This window comes from Coregonus lavaretus (assembly GCF_964263955.1).
Source record: "Coregonus lavaretus genome assembly, chromosome: 18".
Taxonomy (NCBI): Eukaryota; Metazoa; Chordata; class Actinopteri; order Salmoniformes; family Salmonidae; genus Coregonus; species Coregonus lavaretus.
Window position 1 is genome coordinate 10612432 of NC_140005.1, and position 15912 is coordinate 10628343.

The 15912-nt window shown below is 45.2% G+C and overlaps 2 protein-coding genes across 2 annotated transcripts in view; one reads left to right on the forward strand and one right to left on the reverse strand.

Annotated features, from left to right (window-relative positions):
* Positions 1 to 3551, reverse strand: part of LOC311145980 (oxidation resistance protein 1-like) — a 40180-nt gene extending 36629 nt beyond the window's left edge. Inside the window, exons 1-2 of the mRNA XM_084182394.1 lie at positions 3449 to 3551; positions 1672 to 1885 (exon numbers count right to left, since the gene is read on the reverse strand). Of these exons, the coding sequence (XP_084038520.1) occupies positions 1672 to 1736 (65 nt within the window). The 5' untranslated portion in view covers positions 1737 to 1885; positions 3449 to 3551. The remainder of the gene's footprint in view (positions 1 to 1671; positions 1886 to 3448) is intronic.
* A 486-nt stretch (positions 3552 to 4037) lies between these two features.
* Positions 4038 to 14699, forward strand: LOC311146091 (mitochondrial fission regulator 1-like). The gene is made up of 8 exons (XM_084182558.1): positions 4038 to 4144; positions 5123 to 5271; positions 5490 to 5597; positions 5738 to 5850; positions 6115 to 6326; positions 9799 to 10174; positions 13349 to 13499; positions 13722 to 14699. Exons 2-7 carry the CDS (start codon positions 5257 to 5259, stop codon positions 13470 to 13472), a joined length of 948 nt encoding a protein of 315 aa, XP_084038684.1. The 5' UTR covers positions 4038 to 4144; positions 5123 to 5256; the 3' UTR covers positions 13473 to 13499; positions 13722 to 14699.
* The last annotated feature ends 1213 nt before the right edge of the window (positions 14700 to 15912 follow it).

Consider the following 15912-nt stretch of genomic DNA (forward strand, 5'->3'; position numbering starts at 1 on the left):
CAAAAATATGAACGCAACATGTAAAGTGTTGGTCCCATGTTTCATGAGCTGAAATAAAGAAATCCTTGAAATGTTCCATACGCACAAAAAGCTTATTTCTCTCAAATTTTGTTCACAAATTTGTTTACATCCCTTTTAGTGAGCATTTCTACTTTGCAAAGATAATCCATACACCTGACAGCTGTGGCATATCAAGAAGCTGATTAAACAGCATAATATTACACAGGTGCACCTTGTGCTGGGGACAATAAAAAGCCACTCTAAAATGTGCAGTTTTGTCACACAACACAATGCCACAGATGTCTCAAATTGAGGGAGCGTGCAATTGGCATGCTGACTGAAGGAATGTCCACCAGAGCTGTTGCCAAAGAATGTAATGTTCATTTCTCTACCATAAGCCGCCTCCAACGTCATTTTAGAAAATTTGGCTGTACGTCCAACTGGCCTCACAACCGCAGACCACATGTAACCACGCCAGCCCAGGATTTCCACATCTGTATTCTTCACCTGCGGGATGGTCTGAGACGAGCCACCCGGACAGCTGATGAAACTGTGGGTTTGCACAACCAAAGAATTTCTGCACAAACTGTCAAAAACTGTCTCAAGGAATCTCATCTGTGTGCTCGTTGTCCTCACCAGGGTCTTGACCTGACTACAGTTCGGCGTCGTAACCGACTTCAGTGGGTAAATGCTCACCTTCGATGGCCACTGGCACGCTGGAGAAGTGTGCTCTTCACAGATGAATCCCAGTTTCAACTGTACAGGGCAGATGGCAACAGCGTGTATGGCATTGTGTGGGCGAGCGGTTTGCTGATGTCAACGTTGTGAACAGAGTGACCCATGGTGGCGGTGGGGTTATGGTATTGGCAGGCATAAGCTATGGACAACAAACACAATTGCACTTTATCGATGGCAATTTGAATGCACAGAGCTACCGTGACAAGATCCTGAGGTCCATTGTCATGCCATTCATCCGCCGCCATCACCTCATGTTTTAGCATGATAATGCACGGCCCCATGTCGCAAGGATCTGTACATATTTCCTGGAAGCTGAAAATGTTGCAGTTCTTCCATGGCCTAGTTCTTCCATGGCCTGCATACTCACCAGACATGTCACCCATTGAGCATGTTTGGAATGCTCTGGATCGACGCCCCTACTTTTTTTTTAAGGTATCTGTGACAAACAGATGCATATCTGTATTCCCAGTCATGTGAAATCTATAGATTAGGGCCTATTGAATTTATTTCAATTGACTGATTTCCTTATATGAACTGTAACTCAGTAAAATCTTTGAAATTGTTGCATGTTGCGTTTATATTTTGTTGATTCATGCAGGATTGTGGGAGTTCGGAATAGGCTGTTGCTGTTCCTGGCAAGCACCTGCACTCCTCTCTCCCACGTAATGCCCATGACTGTTTGTGTTTGTTTTTTCAAAGGAGAAGTACATTCACAAGAGTGACTATATAAAAAAATGGTGATGAGTGCTGTATACGGTACATCGCCTGTTTTGTGCTGCAGTGCTCCCTTCACCTCAACACTTCATCTCGGGAGAGAAACACTGTACAGGCTGACACATTCTGGGAATAACTAAACAATGCATCACTCACAACAAGTCTAAGCAGTGCTTTTCTTAATTTTTAGCCAATAAACGGTTTAATCGCAGGTCTGACCTGGTCTTGACGTTGCCAAAGTAGCTGGGCCTGTTTTTGTCCCTCTGTTGTAGTTTATGTTCCATGGCTCTGAGGGTTTGCAAGAAGGCCTTCTCAGGGACCTATCGGCGACTACTGTGATGTTGACAACAGCGATGTTCTGGTAGGTTGAGGGGCTCTGCTAGCATTGCTCCTCCGTTCAGTCTCCATGCTTATTAAGCTCCTGTAATCGTACCTACAGGAGAGTAAAAGTTAGTGCACCTAGAAGAATGAGAGTGAGACTGAGTGCATAAGCTCCAAGTAATGAAGTCAGGCCTTTCAATTCAATTCAACTCGAGAATCCATGATGACTCAGAGCATTTTAGCAGGGGTATAAGATTGCGCTGGAAACATTGTCAAATAAGCAACGTAGATCCTCTTAAAAAAATAACTTTTCGTATTGAGACAATGCTCTCAAAGACTATAGGCAAGAAACATGCCAGGGAAGAGAAGCCAGGAAGTGGATGCAGGTATATTGAATGTACATGCATCCTCGGGGTCGTGCGGTGGAGGAGGGTAGTAAGTTGGTGGTCTGTTGATATCCCTCTAGTGGTGTGGGGGTTGTGCCTTGGCAAAGTGGGTGGGGTTATATCCTGCCTGGTTGGCCCTGTCCGGGGGTATTGTCGAATGGGGCCACAGTGTCCCCCCCGTCTCAGCCTCCAGTATCTATGCTGCAATAGTCTATGTGCCGGGGGGCTAGGGTCAGTCTGTTATATCTGGTGTAATTCTACTGTCTTATCTGGTGTCCTGTGTGAATTTAAGTACGCTCCCTCTAATTCTCTATCTCTCACTCCCCTCCCGGAGGACCTGAGCCCTAGTACCATGCCTCAGGACTACCTGGCTTGATGATTCCTGGCTGTCCCCAGTCTACCTGGTCGTGCTGCTGCTCCAGTTTCAACTGTTCTGCCTGCGGCTATGGAACCCTGACCTGTTCACCGGACATGCTACCTTGTCCCGGACCTGCTGTCTCGACCTCTGAATGTTTGGCTATGAAAAGCCAACTGACATTTATTCTTGAGGTACTGACCTGTTGCACCCTCTACAACCACTGATTATTATTTGACCCTGCTGGTCATCTTGAAGAACAATCTGGCCTTAATGGCCATGTACTCTTATAATCTCCACCTGGCACAGCCAGAAGAGGACTGGTCACCCCTCAGAGCCTGATTCCTCTCTAGGTTTCTTCCTAGGTTCCTGCCTTTCTAGGGAGTTCTTCCTCGCCACCGTGCTTCTACATCTGCATTGCTTGCTGTTTGGGGTTTTAGGCTGGGTTTCTGTATAGCACTATGTGACATCTGCTGATGTAAAAAGGGCTTTATAAATAAATTGTATTGATTGATTGATTGATAGGGATTCTTGTTGCCTTATTTCTTGACAAGCAGACATAACATATTTTATTTGCTTCATTTGCAACACAGTCTATTAGGGCTAGTGCTCAAATTCCTTTGGGCCTGAGTTCTGATGCAATGAATGGAACTCCTGTGATTTATGTAATATATTTTCCATTTTCTTTCTTGCACCAGAAGATTTGTTTCTACACTAACCTCAAGTACATAATGGATAAGGGTTCTTACTGTAGAAGGAAGCATCCCGACAAATGATTGTGCCTTGTAGAATATTGCAATAGATTACTGTAGTCTTCTTAAACATGGATGATCCCCACTTCCATATCGAAAATTCGAGGCATCCGACAATAAAACGTAGCGGTGGGGTACACTGAATTCGGAAATATGAATATTAAAAGGATTTAGGGACTAACCTGTCAAAAATATTGCCCGGAATGTTGATCGAAAGCGAGTGCTTTCGGAAGTCTTCATATTACGCAGGGTGTTATGTTTCGTGATATCACCGCAGACAACAGCAAAAAGTTGAGCATGTTCGCTCCGCCCATCCTCCTGGGCCGGTGATTGAGGAGTATTTGAGCAGATATGCAGAATCATTGCATGGCTGGAATAACTATTTTTTGTAATCATCAATCCAACTCCAATGTTTTCATGCACCCCATACAAACACCTTAAATTACAATGCTAATTTTTAAAAATTCCTTTGGTTTGTTGCACTCATTCATTGCAGAGAAATAGCCTATGCATAAACCAGTCGGAGCAAATAACATGGCCTTCCTCTACTTAGAATATAAAACTGGAGTGGCTTCCACCTTTGGGAAATATTACCCTTATTTATAAGTGGGTCCGCAGCCATTCTGCAGAAAGCCTTGCACTTGCTTTTCCTGACACACGAGGCGCTATCATCACATCGCCTCGCTTGTTGATGCTCAAAATGTATTGGCTGGAGAAAAAGCATGTGTAAAGATCCGACCAATCAAATTATAGAATATAGTGCTTTTTCCGGGCCTAGCAAAACGATAACATTGCTGAAGTCTGAAAGACGAAAAGGAGAACGTGTTTGTCGAAAAGAAAATAATTATTGAAATCTCCCAGACATTGCATTAACAAATGTGAGTTGCACGTTTACACTTCTTTATTTTGTGTTAAGATAACCGAAATACATGGTATAATTTCGATGTAAGCTTGAGGGTCAATCAAAGGACCGGCTGAAGCCTGTTAGCTAGCCAACTAACGTTAGCTAGCCAGCTAACAGATCAACTGGCTATCATCGTCAGTTTGCTACTGCGGTCAGCTAGCTAGTCAATTTATTGTGAACAATTTGCATTGCATGGTATACTAAAATTATACTTGTGGTGTTTGGAACGGTTGCTCATTGAAAATCCACTCAAATGCCATTTGATCAGCTTCATTTACAGCAACATTAAAGGTCCAATGCAATGCAGCCGTTTTTATCTCGATGTCAAATAATTTCTGGGTAACAATGAAGTACCTTACTGTGATTGTTTTCAATTAAAATGGTCAAAAAGAAACAAATAGCTTCTTAGCAAAGAGCAATTTCTCAAGCAGATACCTGTCTGAGTAGGGAGGGGAAAACTAGCTGTTATTGGCAAAGAGGTTTGGAACTCTGTTTCTTATTGATCTATCAGAAAATGTACTGCCTGGTGATTCCACCAGGCAGGTCAAAACTCAACAGGCTGACATTTCAGGTGGTCTTTTCAAACAGTTTTTACAGTAAAATGGCATGATCATCATTTTCACAATTTCAGTGTTATTCCAACCTCAGTGTGAAAAAAATAAAAAAATGTGTGTGTGTGTGACACAGGAAAATCACGTTTTTGACTGCACTGAGCCTTTAATATAATCCTCAACACACTTTTGATGCGACTTCTTCTACTAATGTCATAGCTACTGAGTTGGCTTGAAAAGGCTGGATGGCTAACATTAGCCATTCATACTAGCTAGTCTTCTATCTAACTTTATGTAGCTATCCAAAGCCTTTTCTAACTTTCAGCTGAGTGTGTGGCCTGCTGTTGATAATCTACGTAGTCCATTCTCACTGTCAACATGTGTCTTTGTCTCCCTCACAGATGTTGGAAGACCTCAGTATCAGCATCTGAAGACTGTTTACGGCATGACCTTTGTTTACTAAACACACAATAGCCTACTGAGCCCAGCGCCAATTAGGTATCCTCTGAACAGTGTATGAACAAGCTCATTCACAATGGAAACCGAAGCAGTAAGTTAGCTAGCTAGCCCTTTTTAAAGATTAAAAGCATGCATTCTGCAGTGTACTAACAAGAGATTGTGGTAGCCTGGATGCCAGTCTGTTTCTACCCTCCAGCCTACTCATTGTGTTGACAATGACAGCAAAGCTGGCAAGAGCACAGATCTGGGACCAGGCTACATCTTTGGTGTGTTGGAAAAACTAACAGCACGTTTCTTACCGCTATTCAGGAGGTTATTCCTATTTGGCAGAACAAGCCTCATGGGTCGACTCGCAGTGTTGTGAGGAGAATAGGCTCTATTGTGCCCATGAAACCCCCGCCCAGGGCATGTTTCCAGGTAAATATGGTCATTATCAAATTCAACACATGCCATAGCATAAGTACACAGGACAGACAATGACTTGCTGTCAGAAGGCCAACCTTGTGGCCAAATTGCATTAAAGGTGCTAACAAAGAGAACCTGCACCTGTTTACCAGGAACTCCCAGGCCTCCCTCCTCTGCGGCCCATGGATGGCCCCATGGTGCCCACACTGGCAGACATTGCCTGGATCGCAGCAGATGAGGAGTCTGAGACCTATGCCAGAGTGCGGTAAGTATGTGCTTTTCTCACCCATAGTGCAGAAGAATGTTGCTGCTGAACTTGAGTATGTTCCTTCAGTGGGGCAGCAAAAAATTATGTCAGCTATCGTGGGTTCTAAATAATTGGCCTATTGGTTATGCAAGCATTAGTTATGACAAAGGACTCTCTGGTAGGTGTGGTAGATTTCCACTGTATTTGTGTCTGTCAATCTTGGGTTTTCACCTCCTGTTCTTTTAATGCAAGAGTTTTCTAGTGGTCAATTTCTTTTCTCAGGAGCGATTCACGCCCGCTGAGACACGAGTGGCGACCCACGCCTCTCCTGGTTATGCACAGGAACTCCTCAGTGCCCAACTTCCGCCGCGACGTCAAGAAGGTGGAGACGCTGAGGAAGCCTGCGGTGACGGCCATGAACCGTACCACCTCCCTGCAGGACGAGCTGAGCAGACTCCGCTCCCAGATCGCCAAGATCGTAGCCACAGAATCTGGTAGGGAATTTGTAAAGGAATTTTAAGAAAAATTAAGGATTCTAGCTTTAATATCTAAAATATTTTTCATTATGCTCCTAGATTTCTTTGTGCGCGCCTACATTTTTCAACTTAGGTGCACACGTGCTCCTTGTAAAAAAAAAAAAGGTCAGCGTAGAGCCCTGCCTAAGTGTCTATCAGTGGAGGCTGGTGGGAGGAGCTATAAGAGGACAGGCTCATTGTATTGGCTGCAATGGAATGCAGTCAAACATGTGGTTTCCATACGTTTGATACTGTTCCATTTATTCCATTCCAGCCATTACAATGAGCCCGTCCTCCTATAGCTCATCCCACCAGCTTCCTCTGGTGCCTGTATACAGTATCTGACGCTTTGTCATTTATGCAGCCAGGGGATTGTCTTAAGAGTTGCTTTTTACGTGTCAGAATCTTCAATATGGCTGTACTTAATGCAGTGATGTGTAATAATAAGAGCCTCCTGTAATAATCAACCTCTGTTACCATGTGTATATTTAGAAGACGTATGTGTCTTATTGGTCGTTGGGATTGTATGTCTTAGGTCGTGGATGCATTAGCATACAGTGAGGGAAAAAAGTATTTGATCCCCTGCTGATTTTGTACATTTGCCCACTGACAAAGAAATGATCAGTCTATAATTTTAATGGTAGGTTTATTTGAACATTGAGAGACAGAATAACAACAAAAAAATCCAGAAAAACGCATGTCAAAAATGTTATAAATTGATTTGCATTTTAATGAGGGAAATAAGTATTTGACCCCCTCTCAATCAGAAAGATTTCTGGCTTCCAGGTGTCTTTTATACAGGTAACGAGCTGAGATTAGGAGCACACTCTTAAAGGGAGTTCTCCTAATCTCAGTTTGTTACCTGTATAAAAGACACCTGTCCACAGAAGCAATCAATCAATCAGATTCCAAACTCTCCACCATGGCCAAGACCAAAGAGCTCTCCAAGGATGTCAGGGACAAGATTGTAGACCTACACAAGGCTGGAATGGGCTACAAGACCATCGCCAAGCAGCTTGGTGAGAAGGTGACAACAGTTGGTGTGATTATTCGCAAATGGAAGAAACACAAAATAACTGTCATTCTCCCTTGGCCAGGGGCTCCATGCAAGATCTCACCTCGTGGAGTTGCAATGATCATGAGAATGGTGAGGAATCAGCCCAGAACTACACGGGAGGATCTTGTCAATGATCTCAAGGCAGCTGGGACCATAGTCACCAAGAAAACAATTGGTAACGCACTACGCCGTGAAGGACTGAAATCCTGCAGTGCCCGCAAGGTCCCCCTGCTCAAGAAAGCACATATACATGCCCGTCTGAAGTTTGCCAATGAACATCTGAATGATTCAGAGGAGAACTGGGTGAAAGTGTTGTGGTCAGATGAGACCAAAATCGAGCTCTTTGGCATCAACTCAACTCGCCGTGTTTGGAGGAGGAGGAATACTGCCTATGACCCCAAGAACACCATCCCCACCGTCAAACATGGAGGTGGAAACATTATGCTTTGGGGGTGTTTTTCTGCTAAGGGGACAGGACAACTTCACCGCATCAAAGGGACGATGGACGGGGCCATGTACCATCAAATCTTGAGTGAGAACCTCCTTCCCTCAGCCAGGGCATTGAAAATGGGTCGTGGATGGGTATTCCAGCATGACAATGACCCAAAACTCACGGCCAAGGCAACAAAGGAGTGGCTCAAGAAGAAGCCCATTAAGGTCCTGGAGTGGCCTAGCCAGTCTCCAGACCTTAATCCCATAGAAAATCTGTGGAGGGAGCTGAAGGTTCGAGTTGCCAAACTTCAGCCTCGAAACCTTAATGACTTGGAGAAGATCTGCAAAGAGGAGTGGGACAAAATCCCTCCTGAGATGTGTGCAAACCTGGTGGCCAACTACAAGAAACGTCTGACCTCTGTGATTGCCAACAAGGGTTTTGCCACCAAGTACTAAGTCATGTTTTGCAGAGGGGTCAAATACTTATCTCCCTCATTAAAATGCAAATCAATTTATAACATTTTTGACATGCGTTTTTCTGGATTTTTTTGTTGTTATTCTGTCTCTCACTGTTCAAATAAACCTACCATTAAAATTATAGACTGATCATGTCTTTGTCAGTGGGCAAACGTACAAAATCAGCAGGGGATCAAATACTTTTTTCCCTCACTGTATAGTCATTGTTGCAGAGATTATGATGACCAGTGTCACATGCTATAGCCATGCGCTGTTAGATGACACTGGAGTTCTTATAAGGCAGATAACCTGATTTTCCTAGGCGAGCGTAGGGCTGGCCCGCTGAAGACGAGCGTAGGGCTGGCCCGCTGAAGACGAGCGTAGGGCTGGCCCGCTGAAGACGAGCGTAGGGCTGGCCCTCTGAAGACGAGCGTAGGGCTGGCCCTCTGAAGACGAGCGTAGGGCTGGCCCTCTGAAGACGAGCGTAGGGCTGGCCCTCTGAAGACGAGCGTAGGGCTGGCCCGCTGAAGACGAGCGTAGGGCTGGCCCTCTGAAGACGAGCGTAGGGCTGGCCCTCTGAAGACGAGCGTAGGGCTGGCCCGCTGAAGACGAGCGTAGGGCTGGCCCGCTGAAGACGAGCGTAGGGCTGGCCCGCTGAAGACGAGCGTAGGGCTGACCCTCTGAAGACGAGCGTAGGGCTGGCCCGCTGAAGACGAGCGTAGGGCTGGCCCGCTGAAGACGAGCGTAGGGCTGGCCCGCTGAAGACGAGCGTAGGGCTGGCCCTCTGAAGACGAGCGTAGGGCTGGCCCTCTGAAGACGAGCGTAGGGCTGGCCCGCTGAAGACGAGCGTAGGGCTGGCCCGCTGAAGACGAGCGTAGGGCTGGCCCGCTGAAGACGAGCGTAGGGCTGACCCTCTGAAGACGAGTGTAGGGCTGGCCCGCTGAAGACGAGCGTAGGGCTGGCCCTCTGAAGACGAGCGTAGGGCTGGCCCTCTGAAGACGAGCGTAGGGCTGGCCCTCTGAAGACGAGCGTAGGGCTGGCCCTCTGAAGACGAGCGTAGGGCTGGCCCTCTGAAGACGAGCGTAGGGCTGGCCCTCTGAAGACGAGCGTAGGGCTGGCCCTCTGAAGACGAGCGTAGGGCTGGCCCTCTGAAGACGAGCGTAGGGCTGGCCCGCTGAAGACGAGCGTAGGGCTGGCCCTCTGAAGACGAGCGTAGGGCTGGCCCTCTGAAGACGAGCGTAGGGCTGGCCCTCAAAGTGATGGGCTTTGGGATTAAAACTGAAAGCACACTGACCTGCCTGCCCATGCATTAGAAGCTCTTCAGAGGACTCTGTATTTTAAATAGCCTGACCATGTGACCCCAGTGCAGGAGACGATTTGATTGCCAATCTGCGTCCCTTTAAGGCTCTGTCCCAATTCTGAGGTTTATTTATGGGAAAATAAAAAAATCTGGATAAACTCTGAAAAGTGTGATAACTAGCCTCTCTCTGCTCTGTTCTTCTAAAGGCTCCAACCCCTTGACCCCCGACCTCCTGTCCCCCGACGACACCAGCATGAGCTTTTCCATGGCGCCCTTCGAGACGGCGCCCTACCAGCCTGCCGCCTCAGCCTCATTCGTCATCAGCGACGTGACGGAAGAGGAAGAGGAGGAAGATGAAGACGAGGATGTGGTGTCTGTGGTTTCGGAGCTGATGCCGGACCCCATGCCGCCCGCGAACATGTCTGCCTCCATGACGGCCTCGGCGACCTTTGACCTGGACCATCCCTGCATGGACTTCCGGGAGGCGGAGGAGGACACAGTGTCACTGTCGAAGTCCACCAGCTTTGCCGACGTCATGGACATCCTGAAGGACATGAACCGCATGAAGATGAGCAAGGACAGGTAGGTTAAAGGGAGAGTCAGGACATGGAGATGTAGGTTAAAGGGAGAGTCAGGACATGGAGATGTAGGTTAAAGGGCGAGTCAGGACATGGAGATGTAGGTGAAAGGGCGAGTCAGGACATGGAGATGTAGGTGAAAGGGCGAGTCAGGACATGGAGATGGAGGTTAAAGGGAGAGTCAGGACATGGAGGTTAAAGGGCGAGTCAGGACATGGAGATGGAGGTTAAAGGGAGAGTCAGGACATGGAGATGGAGGTTAAAGGGCGAGTCAGGACATGGAGATGTAGGTTAAAGGGCGAGTCAGGACATGGAGATGGAGGTTAAAGGTCGAGTCAGGACATGGAGATGTAGGTTAAAGGGAGAGTCAGGACATGGAGATGTAGGTTAAAGGGCGAGTCAGGACATGGAGATGTAGGTTAAAGGGAGAGTCAGGACATGGAGATGTAGGTTAAAGGGCGAGTCAGGACATGGAGATGTAGGTTAAAGGGAGAGTCAGGACATGGAGATGGAGGTTAAAGGGCGAGTCAGGACATGGAGATGGAGGTTAAAGGGTGAGTCAGGACATGGAGATGTAGGTTAAAGGGAGAGTCAGGACATGGAGATGTAGGTTAAAGGGAGAGTCAGGACATGGAGATGTAGGTTAAAGGGCGAGTCAGGACATGGAGATGTAGGTTAAAGGGCGAGTCAGGACATGGAGATGGAGGTTAAAGGGAGAGTCAGGACATGGAGATGGAGGTTAAAGGGCGAGTCAGGACATGGAGATGGAGGTTAAAGGGCGAGTCAGGACATGGAGATGGAGGTTAAAGGGCGAGTCAGGACATGGAGATGTAGGTTAAAGGGCGAGTCAGGACATGGAGATGTAGGTTAAAGGGAGAGTCAGGACATGGAGATGGAGGTTAAAGGTCGAGTCAGGACATGGAGATGGAGGTTAAAGGGCGAGTCAGGACATGGAGATGGAGGTTAAAGGGAGAGTCAGGACATGGAGATGTAGGTTAAAGGGCGAGTCAGGAGACGGAGATGGAGGTTAAAGGGAGAGTCAGGAGACGGAGGAAAATGGCTTCCTCTCATGTCCATTAGTACACACACAGTCTAAATACCATGTCAGCAGAAGGTGTATGATAATGCATTGGCAGGAAACAAGGACAACTGGTCATCGTCCCGTTTTCCACAGCTAGAAAACAGCAAGAGGAATCAATTAGGTCAAGGATGGGCAACTTTGATGTGGGGGGTGGGTCACAAAAAATCTGAACTCATTATGAGGGGCCGCAGTGGCTTGCTGGTCTGCATTCCCACATTCATACCTACACGTAATGGGGGATGAAATCGATACAGTTACATATTGCAATATTATTTTTGAACGATATTATACCAATATTTGACTCCCAAGTATCGATTTAAAAAATATATATAAAACAATTTTTTTTGCTGCTGTTGGTAACGTGAGCTTGCTGTACCTGCGCCAAAACGGCGGTATTTTTCATCCTATAGCTTGTAACTCATTTTCTCATGCTCTCTAGTCTCTCTGCAGCAGACATATAGTGAGCAATATGTTTGGAACATCAAATCACAAAATCACAGTATTGAATCGCAATGCAGTGCCTTCGGAAAGTATTCAGACCCCTTGACTTTTTCCACATTTTGTTACGTTACAGACTTATTCTAAAATGGATAAAATAAAATAAAACCTCTTCACCAATCTACACACAAAACCCCATAATGACAAAGTGAAAACAGGTTTTTAGAAATTTTTGCAAATGTATACAAAATAAACAGATACCTTATTCACATAAGTATGAGACTCGAAATTCAGCTCAGCTACATACTGTTTCCATTGATCATCCTTGAGATGTTTCTACAACTTGATTGCAGTCAACCTGTAGTAAATTCAAGTGATTGGACATGATTTGGAAAGGCACACACCTGTCTATATAAGGTCCCACAGTTGACAGTGCATGTCAGAGCAAGAACCAAGCCATGAGGTCGAAGGGCTGGGGCGAAGGTTTACCTTCCAACAGGACAACGACCCTAAGCACACAGCCAAGACCTTGAGTGGCCCAGCCAGAGCCCGGACTTGAACCTGATCGAACATCTCTGGAGAGACCTGAAAATAGCTGTGCTGCAACGCTCCCCATCCAACCTGACAGAGCTTGAGAGGTTCTGCAGAGAAGAATGGGAGAAACTCCCCAAATACAGGTGTGCCAAGCTTGTAGCGTCATACCCAAGAAGACTCAAGGCTGTAATCGCTGCCAAAGGTGCTTCAACAAAGTACTGAGTAAAGGGTCTGAATACTTATGTAAATGTCATATTTCAGGTTTTTATTGTTAATAAATTAGCAAAATATTCTTAACTGTTTTTGCTTTGTTATTATGGAGTATTCTGTATAGATTGAGGGGGAAAAACAATTTTATTAATGTTAGAATAAGGCTGTAACGTAACAAAATGTGGAAAAAGTCAAGGGGTCTGAATACTTTCTGAATGCACTGTAGAATCGTGAGAATTGCATAACCTATCGTATCGGCACCTAAGTATCCTGATAATATCATATTGTGAGCCTTAATACCCACACATTGTCAGCCGGCCCTAGCCTTTTAGGGGCACTAAGCTACAGCAAAATTTACAGCGGAGAGATTTGTTTTGTTTTTAAATTAATTTCCTTTAATTTTACACATTTTGCCATGGGGCGTAGAGAAAATGTTGCTGTTTTTAAAGCAAGTTTGATGCAATTCTACACATTTTGCCATGCAGCGAAAAGAAGATTTAGCAATTTTATAACTAATATGATATCTGAGTAAGTGTGACTTACAACATTTATGGGGCCCCCCCCTGGTCCGACAATCGACCATGATTACTACAGGTTTAGATACACTAATTTACCAATCAAAAAATGTTAGCTGAGCTAATTGAGTGACTGTCAGAGACTGACACAACAAGAGAACAACTGCTAATGCACAACCAAATTTCGAAATGGCACCAGTACGTTGAGACCTCGACTGAGTTCCTAAAAAAAAAAAATTTTTTTTTAAAAATTAATAATATATATAATCATTTTTTTGGGGGGGGGGGGGGGGTGTGGGCCTACAAACGGGGGGTTTAGCCACCAGTTGCCATCCCTCAATTAGGTCATGAGTTTCAGTTTGTCTTTGTACCAGACCATGCTCTTAACGTGTCCATGCAGGTGCAGCAGAGGCTGCACCTCCCTGATGGGGGAGTCGGACTCCGCCTCACTGATCTCCGAGGCCCTGAGGAAGAAGTTTACCCTGAAGGATGAAGACATCAGGGGGATGAAGAAACACAACTAGAGCCTCCGTAGTCATCCACCTCCCCACGTAAGTCAGGCCACACAGAAAGTAGTCCCTCTCCACAGACATTCATACAGAGTATGGCTTGCAAGATTAGACAGAAACAGTTGTTATTGGGTCTCATCTATCAAGCTTTATTTTGAAAATGTTCAATTGCCAGTGGACTTTCCAATGTGTGTTGCATGCCAGGATTTTACTCTTGGTTCGCAGAGGTCTCTCATTGTTTCCGTGTCTCTCTTCTGTTGCCAGGCCTGTGCCTGACGACCCAGTCCCCGTGGAGACCCGGCTGCACCTCATCAACCGTGGCAACCGCTAAACCAGACATCTGGAAAAACAAACCACCTCCTCCCAATAGGCCCAGTCAGTCAGAACCCAACCAAATATAAACCATACCCTAGCTATTAAAAATATTGCCTAGTCAGACCATGGTAGCAGCTGGCTGGTAGGTGGTAGTAGATGGGTACTGTTTAATGTAGCACAGAGAATTTTAGACCAACCGTAACTTGTCGATACTTCTCAATTCCCGACTTGGAAGACAACCGATGTCTTCTAAAAGTCCATGTCTAGTTTCAGGGGGTTGTTTGAATTTAGAAAAATGCTCCTTTAATAAAATACATTTTTGTCTGCCACCCATTATTAATGATACAAAAAAAAGTCTAAAGATTTGACAGCAATACCGTATAAAATTCAAGTCAGTTGGGAACAGGTTTTTGATGTCCCAATACCTTGGCATCGGGTCTATGAACAATAGTTTACATCAATCCGTTCATTTCAATTTAAGCTATTATATAAAATACTTGCTACAAAAAGAATGCTCAATATTTGCGGAATTGGACAGTCAGCCTTGTGCAGTAGAATCAATAGAACATATTTTCTGGTAATGTCCATCGGTGGCTCGCATTTGAGTCAGGTCCAGGAATGGTTATGTCATAGTATCAGGGTTCTGGCATCGGAACAACCACGATCAGTCAATGGGAAACGTCATACTCTTGGGTAAAGTATTTATTTCTAGGGCAATATCAGTAGAAGTGTTACAAATAGGGAGGATCAGGACCCTTCAGTAGTTCAGTAAGACATCACAGTAAAATGGAGGGATGTATTGCAAAAGGAAATAGCAAAATGGCGTTATACTGGGAAAGATGGGTTAATCTGTGGACATGAGAGGGTTTGAGTTAAGATCGGGAATGAAGTGTGGATTGGCCGATATGGGTGTAAATCCAGCACTTGAAGAAAGAGGAAATTAGAAATATGTATAGTTATTTAACGACAGGGACCGTAGATGTGAGCGAAATAGCTGTAATTAGCAGAAGTATTGTAGTCTGTTAGTTTACGCCAATCAGGGTAGGGGAAAAATGTATAAGGAGATTGGAAATGATGCAAACAATTAAATGGATAGAACCTACAATCTATCTGCAATATTAAAGCTGATCTACCCCCCACATAAAAATTATAATAAAATGTAATGTGTTTTGCTCCATGAAGTAATCCAACGTGGACACCGCCATCGTGCCTATTCCAAATCTTCTCTCATTGATTAAGTCAGGTGGGTGTCCACCCCAAAGCAACTAGACATGGACGTTTTAGAAGACATTGATTGTCTTCCAAGTCAGGAATTGAGGAAGTCTCGCCAAGTAAACGTTGGTAAAAAATTATCTGTGCTACGCCAAACGGTACCTAACCTGTAACGGCCAATGGAGCATCACATTAGCCATTACAATATGCTAGCTAAACCATACCCCTCTCGTTATTCAATCAACACTCCCTTTACACTCGCTGTCTGCTCCCACACACCTCTCAAAAAGGAAGATTCCTTATCCCATCGCTTCAGGAGCAACATCATGGCAACGTAGTTTTGTGGGCGCTGTACAACATCCTCTTCAGATTCACCTACTTTGATGGCTCTCGCTAGTCCCCAGACTGACTCCAGTGCTGCCCAGTCACCTTTTGTGTCCAGGCGTGGGGTTTCTCCAGGATATAGTACCTGTCCTGGTACCTTGAGAGAAACTGTTTCCCCCCTTTTTTTGTTGTGGATGGATGCATTTGCTGGAGTGGGATAGTTAGATATTTTTTCTCTCATTTAGTTTATGTATAGTCCTGATAATACATACTTGAAGTTGTATGTACAAATAACAGACTGCGGAGAGTAACGAGTACTACAAAACACTTTATCCTATGTTCATTTCCAGCTAAAAAATATCAAGTTTTTCAGTGTTTAGTTGCGTTAGAAATACAATATTGACTTTGCGGTCATAGTCTATGTACAGCATAGGTTTGTTTATTTGCAGTCTCCTTCAGGACCGACTCATAAACCCCATTGCATCAGTACAAGAAAATGTTATTGCTGGCCTTGGGGTAATAACTCTCAGAATTTCACTTGATTGATGGCCGCTAGGGTAACATGATACAGATGAATAAATCCCGATTCAAATCAGTGGACGGC